This window comes from Bufo gargarizans, chromosome 7 (assembly GCF_014858855.1).
Source record: "Bufo gargarizans isolate SCDJY-AF-19 chromosome 7, ASM1485885v1, whole genome shotgun sequence".
Lineage (NCBI taxonomy): Eukaryota > Metazoa > Chordata > Amphibia > Anura > Bufonidae > Bufo > Bufo gargarizans.
The window spans coordinates 106,267,993-106,281,679 of NC_058086.1; the positions used below are offsets into that span (position 1 = coordinate 106,267,993).

Sequence of the window (13,687 nt, forward strand, 5' to 3'; positions counted from 1 at the left end):
AAGCTATGTATTAGAGGTGGCTGCCCGGTGACCTCTTTTTGTGTCTCAAACAGCTGTCTGATAAGAATCTGTCCTGCTCTCTTTGAAGCGCACTGGCAAGACTGAAGGTATGAGAACCCTGCTGGTATTGGAGACACTATGGCTGCAGAAAGACCAGGTTTAGGAGGTTCTGTCATAAGAGAACTAGATTGATGGCTACACAACTTGGCATTGGGCAGGAAAGGTTTGTCACAAGGAGGTGATAATGGCACCTCTGCTCTGTGAATTACTCCTTTAGTGAAAAGATAAGATTTTTAGTGAAGGCTCTGGTGTCTCTGTGATTGCGAAATATGGCGCATTTGCGATTTCCTAGTATCGCTGTGGATCACAAAGCGTCACACCCTGAACTCCTTTCTTTCCCCTCCATCCCCTGGCGCCTCCAGTTACTCCAGGTCCCCTGGACACCTGCTCCATTGGATCCCTGTAACCCTCACACTATCTCTCTTTTTATAAGCATAGACATTGTCTGTAGTCTCCCACCAGCCCCTGAACTCGAGTTTCCTGTTTGTATAGATACATCTTTATGGAATATGTCACTTGTGTGGATGAGTTTATTTGAACATGGATAGTCTAGAATATGGAATATTAGGTCTGTATATCAGTGTGCTTAGTGCCCCAGAATACCATGTTGAAAATATTGCTGATATTTTCTTTTGTTTTATGTATATTAGTTTGTAGCACTATATTGTATGCTGTATATAATAATATAACTAAATAATGAATATGTAATATTAAAAAAACACATAATCTGAATGGCTACATATCAGACATGTCCCAGAGTTTTATCCTAGATACCGGGAAAGCAAGATCCGGTCCATGTTTTCAGAGGATTATCCAAATAAAAAGGTTGATCAGGTCCCTCATTCACGAATTTATACCACTGAGCCTACCTGTATAAAGGAAACAACAACCGGATGATCTATTAATATCTGGATTTACAGTGATCGCCATGAAGTACTTTTGGCGTTTTCCAGCTACCACTCTGCATGCTGCACCTGCACACCAGTCCCGTCACTGATGAAAGGTCCACAAGTGAGTCAACACCGCTAGCCGAAGGACAGTAAGTCCCAGCAAAGACGAAAGGTCGGTAATATCGACAAGTAACATCTAGCGGGGAACCGGACTTCAAATCATATCCGGTAAGAGGCAGCATTGTCTGCCTATGTAAGAGACACTCGCATGAGAAATGTGGATTTAAAAACCTGATTGATTTGCTTCTCTGCAGGATGGGGTGAACTAAACCCTTCACAGGGTTAATGGTTTCAAGCTTAAATCTATGAGTTTGAATGTTTAAGATTGCTACAGACATTATTATTGATTCCTATTACTAGTGCGAGAGCTCCGCATGTATAGGAATAGAGGGACTGGGATAATGTCTATTTAGGCCATTATTTTATTTATAGTATTTGATATGTATTTTAATAAATTGTGTGCATTTATTTGTGGCACATAGCTGGTCATTTGTTTGCCTTTCCACATCCACAAGTTTGGATCCCCAGCAATCCACATTTTTCCTCCATAACACCACATTGTTTGGAAGCTTTGGAATATGAAAAAACATCACATGTAACGTCGCTTTGTTTTTTTAAACACACTGTTCCTTAATACTGTCAAACATAACTACTGTATGTATGTCAGTGTCACTCAGACATGATTTACTATTGTTTTGTCATTGAGTTCCAGTGCTTAGGGAGGGAGGAGGGGGGAGAGAAAAAGCAAAAAGTCATAAAGAAGTTAACAAAAAGAGATAAAGTTTTCCCCAAAATTCTGAGTTTGTCTGAAATCAATTTGGGTTTGTACCGAACCGTTTCAAAAGTAATGCAAATTGGAACCGAACCTAATCTCGACAAGTTTGCTGATCTCTAGACTGCTTATATCAACCTGATAGTCATTGAATGATTGATCGCTGCTCCATTCAGACTTTGCAGTTATGCTTAAAGAGGAATTGAAACAGTGTTCCAGTTATCATAGGGGTCCTAAATGTAGATCCCCCAGACATTTGTCACCAGTCTTGTGGATAAGTAAATTTATGACCCGGCACCAACACTGAATAAGCAAAAGGCAAGAAAATAAAACTCATATCAAATTACCTTTAGACTTTTTTGCTGACATATTTCTGTTTATACTCGTAAAGATATTTTGTCCATTGAGACAACAGATCAAGTTATGGAGCCATAAACCACCAACTGTACAGAAGAATGAGAAATGAGAAATCTCATTCGCATAACTATAGAAAGTTGGAGCACATCAACTTTCAATTGAGCCCTTCAGCCTAGGGAACTTTCAGGGCCTGGCACACAAGGGCGTTTTTGTGCCTATATTTATATAATTTTATGTGAAGTAAATGTACTTACTTGTCTTTTTTCAGGAGTCCTGGATTTTCTATTCATAAAGGGAAAAAAGAAGAATGTTAAGATAAAACTCTTTTACTGATTTCGACCATGAAGAGAATACTGGTTTCACTGTTTGGTAGGGAAATGCAGCAGTCACATTTCATTGAATGAGATGTAAATAACCCTTTAAAATGCTTGAGAATTCTCCTTTGTGCTGACCTGTGGAGAGAAGGTAGTTTGCTCAGTACTTACTCCCACATAAGCCCGCTGACTTCATCTTCTTTGCCTTGTTTGCTGCTCCCATTCTACCACCAGGACTGGTTGCAGGCTTTTCTGCTCTGGTCCTGTTTCATTTATAGTATGCAGCTGAACAGGAAGACTAAGGCTTCTTTCACACGGGTGAGCGGGTGCAATGGGTGAAGTGAACACATAACACCCAGACTTAATCCTGACCCATTCGTTTCAATGAGTATGTTTACATGTGTGTTTTTTTCACGCATCAGTTCTGCGTTGTGTAAGAATCACAGCATGTTCTATATTCTGCTTTTTAATGCAGCCCTGGCCCCATAGAAGTGAATGGGGCTTTAGCGGATGCAATGCGTTTTTCACTGATGGTTGCTAGGAGATGTTTGTAAACCTTCAGGTGAAAAACACATCAAAACGGATTGCACCTGCGCGGAAAAAACTGAACTGAATGTAATCGCAGACAAAACTGACTGAACTTGCTTGCAAAATGGTTCGAGTTTCACTAAATACATCCTGACACAATCCGTATCATTCGTGTGAGAGGCCTAAGGAACATATCTGGTCTGGACATGAGTGGAAAAGCCTGCCACCAGTCCCAGCGGTCACTAGTGCAGTGGAGATGACTCAGCAATTCTGCAGAGGGGTAGGTACCAATAATTAGACTATTTTCTTCCACAGGTCAGCACAGGAGGATTTTCTCCAAAGCCACTGAGAACTGATTAATTTGTTAAATCAATAAGACCTAGCTTAAATAATATTGGATATATTTAGGAGTTGCAGAACTAAACCAGAAGTAATGGTAGGTGCTCTGATCGATATGATACCTCCAATCACGTGAGAAAAATTATATAAAATAAAGTCGATCGGCACTCAATATCTGTTCCAAACTGCTAGCATTTAATTCAACAAAATAATACCACTGATGAAGGAGCAAGTGTAACAAAGCTCTGAAACGCGTCTGGTCAGCATTGAAAAATACCTTATCATTTATAAGAAGATCAACTACCACATGCCGGCATAGATGGTTTGTTTCATCAAACTTTGAAGTGACTTTAAAGGAGTTAGAATTTGCCACTTCACAAGGGTGGAGCAAACATAGGAAATTCGATGATGCTGTGATTGCGGAATTCCAATCAAGCCACACACCTGCGGTAAAACCGTGAGATACATTGGGACCTCAGAGGTAAGCTCATACCGGCTGTTTTACATGTGGGACGCCACACAGCACGGAGAAATACCAGAAGAGACCCATTTATCAGTGAGTACCATATACACACGAAAGTTTATAAGTGGTATAATCGAAATCCGCAAAACTGTGACTGTATGTAGCAATCATCGCATAATCTCACCATAGGACTTAAGCCTATCTGCAACATAGAAACCAAAGTGCATTGATAGGAGAAAATATTCACAAAATATTGATTATAATTGAATCAAATAATCACAAAAAATCTGATGAACCACAATATTCTTCGGATGCGATTTTTTGGACTATTTTTTGGAGTATTTTATAACAATTTTTTGGATCGATCATTTTACAGGACATTTGTTCTATTAAGGACTCTGGTGTTTATACTAGCATCTAACAAGCTATCCATACGCAGGTTTTGAATTACGTGTATTTTAGCGTACACAATTGTGTTTAGTGTTAAAACCAATACTGCTTTTTAGTGAAAATTGCTTTTTTGTGAAGATTGTTGTTTTATTGTGATAATATCAAAGACATTTTTATTGTTTTTATTTGCAGTATTATTTTGTTGAATTAAATGCTAGCAGTTTGGAACAGATATTGAGTGTCGACTTTCTTTTATATAACTTAAATAATGATTTTATTGGAAGCAGCAATTATCCCCATAATGAAACATAGCAGTAGCTTTGTTGGTAGCAGCATATTATTTTTCTCTAATTAAGGGCTCAAGCCCACGAGCGTAAGCGCTCAGTGCCCATGCTGTGGGGCAGCCGCATGCGGATCACAGACCCATTCACTTGAATAGGGTCCGCGATCCGCATCCGATGGTCCGAAAAAAGTAGTGCATGCACTGCTTTTTTGTGGAGTGGAAGCACAGAACCCCACGGAAGCACTCCATAGTACTTCCGTTCCACACTTCCGGATTTGCTGACCAATTCAAGGGAATGGGTTTGCATCCGTGATGAGGAATGCACACAGCCGGTGCCCTGTGTATGAGGTCCACAATACGGCAACGGTGGGGCAACGGTCGTGGGCATGAGCCCTAAAGCAAATGCTCAATACAGATGCTCATATTCTGGGAATGGCATTTTCATAGTGCTGTTGGGATGTTCAGATGGTCTTTGCAGCATACTGAGAAACTACCCAGACTGCAGTGAAAAAGTAAAATATAAGCATAGAATAGAGGACATTAACTGGCAAATGACAGGCATAGAGATGATGTTCATCTGGCAGGTTAGATCAGGTGCTATTTTTTTTTAGAAAAGGTTGTTACGGACGTGACAATATCAAATATGTCTACTTGTTTTGTTTGTTTCAGTTTTACATAATAAAGCATTTAAAATAATTTTTGTCTCTCCAATTTCTGAAAACCATAAAATTTGTTTTATCATTTTTTTTTTGTTACGGCGTTCACCTGAGGGGGTAGGTCATGTAATCATTTTATAGAGTTGGTTGTTACAGATGCAGCGATCCCTAATATGTCAACTTTTTTTAAATTTACTTTACTTAAACACAATAAAAACACGTTGAAAGAAAAAAATCATGTTTTAGTGTCTCCATTAGAGATGAGTGATTTTTTAAAAAAAATTTATTCGCTGGTTCGCTGAATTTTTCAGGAAAATTCTTAGGGCAGTCACAGGGCCAAAACTGACCAAATAACTCAAGTATGGTTACAGGTTGATGTTAGCGTCAAGAAGAAGCGCACTTCTTTCACACTGTCGCCAGCTGATTCCACATAGATGTCTACAGAACCTGTTCTATTAAACACGTATACAAGTAGAGCTCCCCCTGACAGTGGAGAGGGTGTCAGCAGTAAGTTTGTGTTGACGTCACTGATTAATTTGCCCTTCCTCTGATCCTTCAGATCAATAACCCACAAAAAATGGATTCTGTCTGTGGAGCATACGCCTTCACTCGGTCAGCATTTGCTCAATAATCAATCAGTATTGCTTATGCCCAAAAAAAACAGGAGTGGACGAATGACACGTGAATGGAATATTTGCACGTCTTCTGTGTTTTTTACCCACTGCAGCTTTTGGTTACCAAATCATAAGCCAATTCTGATGGGACCATACAGGCCTTACAGCTGCTACACAGACAGGATCCGTTTTGCGTCTCATTTTTCATCCCTTCTGACAGATCAGAAGAAAGGTCAAATAAATCATGATCCAAAGGATAAGGAGATGATCCCACGGCGCAAAGAACCAGCCTATGTCGTCAAACAGGAACTTGATTTATTTTAAGAGCAGATGGTACAACGCGTTTCGGGGTAAAAGAACCCCTTCAACAGGCACAGGCTGCTGATAATTAAAAGAGCATTACACACATGTATAAATACATTTAAAAAAGCCAAATGGCAAAAAATGGAGTAGAGGGAGGAGGTACAGAATCTACCCACATGTCAGTAAAGTATACTGGGTGCAAAACTATTTAAAATATACATTAACACATTCGTACTGTATAAACAGAAGGCAGGTGAGAGGATTTAGAAACTTTAATATTTGAAGGAGATAAATAATATATGCAGCGATGCCCGGCTGGGAGAGACGCAGTGAGCATTGCCGTTCACAATGCGATCATGTCACCTGAGTAGCAGTCACATGATCACTAGTTGTCCAGGCAACAGGACGCTAAACGGCAGAGCCCAGTAGAATGTATGGGCGGATGGGAGGGAGGATCGCGTCGGCCGCACAGGGGATACATTAATCCCCATGGCTGTGTGCAGGCGAGACCGGGTGCTAGATTAAGCAGGAGGGTGAAGAACAGGAAAAACTGATAAAGGGAGAATGAACATGAGGGGAGTACAGTAGGAGAGGGGAGAGGAATGCAGGCAGAATTAGAGTGGATGGTGATCAATGGTTGTGAATGATTGGATAAATTAACATGATTGGATTAAGAGGTCCAAAATGGGGGTAGGATAATGAATGAAAATGAGATGAGCAGAATTACATCATTATAAAACATAATAAATATACATAGAAAATAAGTTACAGAATGCAATAAAATACAATACAATGAAAGAGACGATTACTCTTACCGGTAATTGAATTTTCCAATAGCCTCCACAACGGCACTCCAGGAAGTTGTCCCCGCCTCCCCAGGACAGGAAACAACGTAGAAGCTCAATCTTTAAAAGCTTTACCTGCTTCAGTTAATGTTATAGGACTCGGTTAGATAGTTCAAGAACTGTATTGATATCATGGAAATAATAAAAAACATAACATAATATATCCCACTATAATAACATAACATGGGTAGGGAATCCAGTGTCGTTGTGGAGGCTATTGGAAAATCCAATTAACGGTAAGAGTAATTGTCTCTTTTCCCCGGCGCATCCACAACGACACTCCAGGAGTATTAATAGAGAAAACAAACTCTAGGGTGGGACTACTACAGATAAGACTTTTCTGCCATATAATAAATCATGATTTTGAAGTACATCTAACTTATAATGTTTGAAGAAGGTATTTGGGTTCCTCCACATAGCTGCTCTGCATATTTGTTCCACTTAGGCAGAGGCATTCTCTGCCCATGAGGTCAAGACGGCTCTGGTAGAGTGCGCTTTGATCCCCTTTAGGGGGGGGTCAAGCTTTCTGGAGGTAACAGAACTCGATGGTGCTTCGGATCCATTTGGATATGGTGCTCTTGCTTGCCGCCGATCCCTTATGCTGGCCTTGATACTGAAGGAGGAGATGGTCCGATCTTCTGAACACTTCTGAGACCTGCAGGTAAGTTAACAGGCATCTTCTGACATCCAAGTTATGGAATTTACTTTCTAAGTCGGAAACTGGATTTTTACAGAAGAATGGAAGCGACACCTCTTATTGGAGGCCACCTTGGGTAGGAACATTGGGGTGTGTCTAAGGACAATACAGTCCTCCAGGAAAAAGCCTGAATCTCCCCTACTCTTCTAGCAGATGTTATTGCTAGTAAAAAGGTAGTTTTTAGGGTTAGAATTTTAAAGAGAACTTTTCACCGATTATGACACTGTGAACTAAGAATACAGACATGGAGAGCGGCGCCCGGGGATCTCACTGCACTTACTATTATCCCTGGGCGCAGCTCCGTTCTCCTGCTATGCCCTCCAGTATCTCCGGCCACTAAGTTATAGTAGGCAGAGATTTCAGTCACAAAGTTATGGTAGGCGGAGTCTGCCCTTGTTTTGCTCTAGCGCTGGCCAATCGCAGCGCAGAGCTCACAGCCTGGAAGGTTATTTTCTCCCAGGCTGTGAGCTCTGCAATGCGATTTGCCAGCGTTACAGAAGAACAAGGGCAGACTCCGCCTACCATAACTTTGTGACCGGAGATACCGGAGGGCATAACAGGAGTTTTACTAAGTCTGCGGACGCATCCGACAAGAAATTGCACACCTTTTTTAAAATAGGAATTGAGGCCAGGGTTTCTTCCCTTGAAGTCACTGCCGCCAAGTGTTCCTCAAGCTGTGTCAACAAGACTGACAGGGATCTTGAAGTGCAGGTAGCGGCTATACTGGGCCTAAGCATGGCTGTGTTTGTTTCCCATGCACATTTTAGCAGACCTTCACATTTTTTTATCCATGGGATCTTTTAAGAGGCCCATGTCTTCAAAGGGAAGAGAAGTCTTCTTAGAAATCCGGGCTTCAGGCGCATAAGTTCTAGATGTTTTGTCCCACAAAAACAAGTCCTCCTCAGTGAATGGATACTTCCTCTTAAAGGAGGTGGGAATTACTTTTTTTCCCCAGTCTTTCCATTCTTTTTTAAACAGCATTTTAATATTACTATGTACTGGAAAGACTTTTCTTTTCTCCCAGCCCCTGGAACATTCTGTCCTGAATGGACTGAGGCTCCTTAGTTATCTTCTGGGCTGCAAAGAGGCCTCCCTGATTCATCGTCCGAGGATTCAGATTCTTCCAGAGATAATATCTCTCCCTCCTCAGAGTCAGGCTCTGATTGCAGATCCAAGACCTGAGATTTTTAGGAGGTAGAGGGCTGAGGAGAATGCGGAGGCAGCCTTGTATCAATTGCTGATTGGACCTCTTCCTTGATCATGCTTCTGATTGATTCAAGGAAAGAGGGTGCTTCCTCAGAAACTATTTAGTACGTACATCTTGTTCATAATGTTTTCTTGGATTTAGAGGGTAGGGTCTTTTTACAGACTGCACACTTCCTCTTAGATATAGAATCTTTAGATCTTCAGGTGCTGGTGTCCCTGCCCTGGAAAGTAATATTTGAGACTTTTTAGGGCTCTAACTGCAGTGATTTTCAATTTAACACTAGCACAGAACCAGCGAGGGATATTAAAAAGTGATTTCCACCCCCCAACATAGCAAGATTTGATATCATACGGGAAGGAGAAGGCTTACCGGGCTCTGGGTGGCAGGATCTACAGGCTTACAGGACTCTGGAGCTTCCACAGGGGTGACATGATCACCAGACCGGGCTGCTGGACGCTGAACTCCCTGCTCCCGACTCATATCCGCCAGTTCTCTGACGTCACCCGCCACTGGAAGTGACGCCGAGAACTGGCAATAGTACTTCCGACCTGTGCGCATGCACACGAGATCCCTCGCTCCCGGGGCTGCCTTCAGCGAAGGACTTGTGGGGGGATTTTCGTCCAGGCCATGCGACATGAACTTCCTGACCTAGCAGGAGTGGCTTCCACGCTATTCCCGAGGACAGGAAACAATAAACTGAAGCAGGTAAAGGGGAGGGGGCTTTTAAAGATTGAGCTTCTACGTTGCTTCCTGTCCTCGGGAGGCGGGGACACCCTCCTGGAGTGCCGTTGTGGGGGCGCCGGGGAAAAATAAAAAATACATAGATGGAGTTTAAAATCAATTCATCAAGAATGAGTAATGGCAAGTATAGTAGAGTTGCTAATAAAAAGTGATAAGATCACCAGGTGCTTTGAAAGGTATTACTATTGGGTATAGAATAAACCTAGAGTGCACATAGTAGGGGGATGATGATAATTAGGTTGTGTGTAGATGAATTGCAGAGGGATATCCACACCAGGGATATCCAGTAAATGGATGTGAATGAATGGATACATGGGAGGTGCGTGATGAGTAAAGGTTGATAAATAATCAGAGAAAATGGAATAATGGCAGAGTTACATAAAAATAATGAATTAAAAAATATACATTTTGAAACCATGGGATGCGATAAAATACAATGAAAAGAGCATACATAAGTGGAGTATTGGATCAATTAGTCCAGATTAGGTAGCGACACGCATAGATGAGTCACTGATTATAAATTATTGAATCAATTGTGCAAAAAAAGTATAAAGGTTGGATATACAGTATAATTAACCAGAGGGCACTTTGTCCGGGGATGATGGGTAATATGTTTATGTGTAGATGCATTATAGAGAGACATTCTTGCTAGGTAGGAACCAGTGTACTTAGTGGGAACAGGTGAATAAATTTGCACAAAAAAGACTACCTCAAGTGCGTATGGATGCACACACCTGTGTTGTGGATGGGTAGATGGTAAATGCTTTCACTTTGTTTGTGGGTAAGGGTCCTAAGTGGAGCCCTAGCCTGGGGTTATTGGTGGGTGCCCAAGGAATAGGTGCATAGGTCTAAAGATTAATCTCAAAGGCCTCATTCAGGTCACGTGGGTTCAAACAGTTCAGCTTATAGATCCAAACATTTCGCCTTTTGATGGTGTTAAAACCATCGGATTTAATCCTCTCAATTGGGGTGATGGTAAACCCCAGGAATGACCCATGGTGGTGGTCCGTAGCATGCCTCGAGACATTGTGCTGTAAGAATTTATTTTTAATATTGGACCTATGCTTGTTCAATCTATTCTGAAGGAGGCCACAAGGGCACTTAAGTTACATATACATAGTTACATAGTTAATACGGTTGAAAAAAGACATACGTCCATCAAGTTCAACCAAGGGATAGGTGGGGATGCAAATCCCAAAAGGAATTGAGACTTCAGATTTCTACGCGTTTTCATAAGCATTAATGTTTTTTACTTTTAACAATTCGCCTAAACCCTTTTTAAAACTAGTGTTCCTGCTGTGACCACAGTTCTTACAGTAAAGAAGCGTTGACGCTTCCGGAGACTGAACTCTTTTCTCTCCAATCAGAGGCAGTGCCCCTTGTCTTTTGAGTTCATTTTGCATAGAACAGCTTTTCACCGTATTTTTTGTATGGCCCATTTATAGATTTGTATAGGTTAATCAATCATGTCCCCCCTTAGATGTCTCTTCTCAAGACTAAATACATTTAATTATTTTTATATTTCTTCATAACTAAGACCCTCTATTCCCCTTATCAGTTTAGTCGCTCTCCTCTGTACTTTTGACAGATGATGTACGTGGAACCACAATTTAGGTGCTCCTTGTGGGTCTGGTTCCCAGGGGTGAAAATAGTTTGTGATCGACACTGTCCCAGGACTTTTCAGTACTGAACACGACGTTGGTGGATTCAGAATGGTGGATTAGAGCTGTGGAATGAGGTGATTTTTATACATTTGCAGCAAAGGCACTTTGGCAGGTTGCATTTAAAGCTCTCTGCTGGTACAGTGTTGCTTGGATGCGCACCTTGATCTAAGTGCTGTTTGAGTTACTAGGTGCCAGTAAATTCTTCAGGGTCTGGGCCCTTCTGAATGTGAGACGAGGTTTATTTGGCAGGATCTTAATTAGGACGGGGTCCCGCTTCAAGATGAACCAGTGTTTTGACAGAACTTCTTTGATCGTTCCACGGTTGCTGTTGAAAGTAGTTATAAAGTTAGTACTGTGATGTTTCTCAGGGGTGTTCTTATTGATGGTTAAATTCCTTTCTTTGGGTAGACAGTCTTCCTGCGTAAGTGCGCTGGCTCTATTGAAAGCTGCCTCTATTAACCCAGGGGGGAAGCCCTTTCTTAAAAACCTGGTGCGGATTATTTTGCTCTGGGTGGTGAAATCACTATCTTTTAAGCAGTTTTGTCTAACACGTTTAAATTAGCTAAAAGGAATGTTTGTCTTCCACTTTTTCTAATGGTCGCTGCAGAAGTCTAGGGAACTATTACAATCTACTTTCTTAAAGTAGGTGTGGGTAGTAATTGTTCTGCTCACAATATTCAGTTCTAAGTCCAGATTTTCAGCAGTAGAAGCATTATGGGTTACCGAGACTGTTATACCCCAGTTATTGTTGAGGTATTTTGAGAAATCATTAATGGATGCAGCATCACCATCCCAAATGAAAATCAGACCGTCAATATATCGACGGTAGAATACAATATTGTTGGTCCAATACCCAGAGTTGTAAATGTAAGTGTCCTCAAATGCCCTCATAAGCAAATTAGAGAATCTGGGCGCGAAACGTGTACCCATAGCAGTACCGTTGATCTGCAGGTACAGAGAGTCTTCAAACTTGAAGACATTATGGTTGAGGATAAAATTAATATATCTGAGGATAAAGGATCTCTGTTCTTCTTGCATGGACATGCCACAGTAAAGAAAGTGTTTAGTGCAACCAATGCCTAAATCATGCTGGATTTTTGAATAGAGAGCTGTTATATGCAGAGTTAGCCATTGATATGTGTTTTTCCAAGGGATATGTATCAGGGTCGATGAGTCCTTCAGGTGTGAAGGGAGTTGGACCACATGTTACTGAAGATAAATGTTGACATAGTGAGATAGATTGCAGGTAAGAGAGGATATTCCAGATATGAACAGACGACCCGGTGGATGGGAGATATATTTATGGCTTTTTGGTAAAAGATAGAAAAGTGCGTTGACTGGATCGGCGATAAAAATATATTCCTGTTCCCTCTTGCTGAGGATATGGGATGCTGAGTCAATGAGTGATTTGAGTGCTGACTTGTGTTCTGTCACAGGGTTTTCCTCCAATAGCTGATAGTAATCAGTGTCGGATAGAATGCAAAGTGCCTCTTTAATGTAGTTGCCCCTATTTTGCAGCACGATTCCACCTCCTTTATCAGCTTTCAAAATTATTTGATCCGTATTTTCTTGTAATCGTTTGATCGCTGTTCTTTCTTTAGTACTGAGGTTGTGGTTAAGAACCGAACCGAAAACCTCCATAACTAAGTCATAGAAGGTCTCTATAAAGTTGCCTCTATGATGCAAGGGATAGAAGTAAAAGCGTGGTTTTAAGTCAGTGGAAACATACTGTATCTCGGGGGCAGGAGTGACCTCGTTAGTTGCTTTGCTGTTTTTCTTAGTGATATTGCCTTGCAGATGGAAGTGTCTTTTTAGGGTAAATTTCCTGATAAAATCATGCAAGTCTAAGACATCAAACCCCCTTTACTCTGGATGAAGGGCATAAGGCGAGACCCTTTGATAGAACTGTAATTTCATACGAATTCAAATGTGGGTAGGAAGATTTAATATTTTGATTTCTTTATCCTGCGTTTTTGGTGGTCTTTTGCTTTATTCTTGCCCCCTCTGCAACCTCTTCAGAGTTTTTTCTTTTTGTGGGTCTGGTTTGTGATCGACACTGTCCAAGGACTTTTCAGTACTGAATACGACGTTAGTGGATTCAGAATGGGAGGTAGGGATAAAAAAGAAGACGGACCATTGTTGGTGAGTTGCGTGTTACTGGAACTATATTCCAGACTTGGATATAGGGTATGATCTGTGTGTGTGACACAGAAACAGTGATGGGAGAATGGGGTGGTGTGCCATAATGGAGCGTGATGAGCAAGTCGAGTTCAAGACCGACATATGTGGATAGAGAACCCGAGGTTGGTACAATAGATGGTCAGTTTTTATCAGTTTTTCCTGTTCTCTGCCGTCCTGCTTAATCTAGCACCCGGTCTCGCCAGCACACAGCCATGGGGATCACTGTATCCCCTGTGCGGCCGGAGCGATCCTCCCTCCCATACATTCTACTGTGCTCTGCTGTTTAGCGTCCTGTTGCCTGGACAACTAGCGATCATGTGACC

The 13,687-nt window shown here is 41.5% G+C and overlaps 1 protein-coding gene across 1 annotated transcript in view; it reads right to left on the reverse strand.

Annotated features, from left to right (window-relative positions):
• Positions 1-13,687, reverse strand: part of LOC122944185 (L-selectin-like) — a 760,442-nt gene that overhangs the window by 105,435 nt on the left and 641,320 nt on the right. Inside the window, exon 9 of the mRNA XM_044302412.1 lies at positions 2,394-2,421. Within this exon, the coding sequence (XP_044158347.1) occupies positions 2,394-2,421 (28 nt within the window). The remainder of the gene's footprint in view (positions 1-2,393; positions 2,422-13,687) is intronic.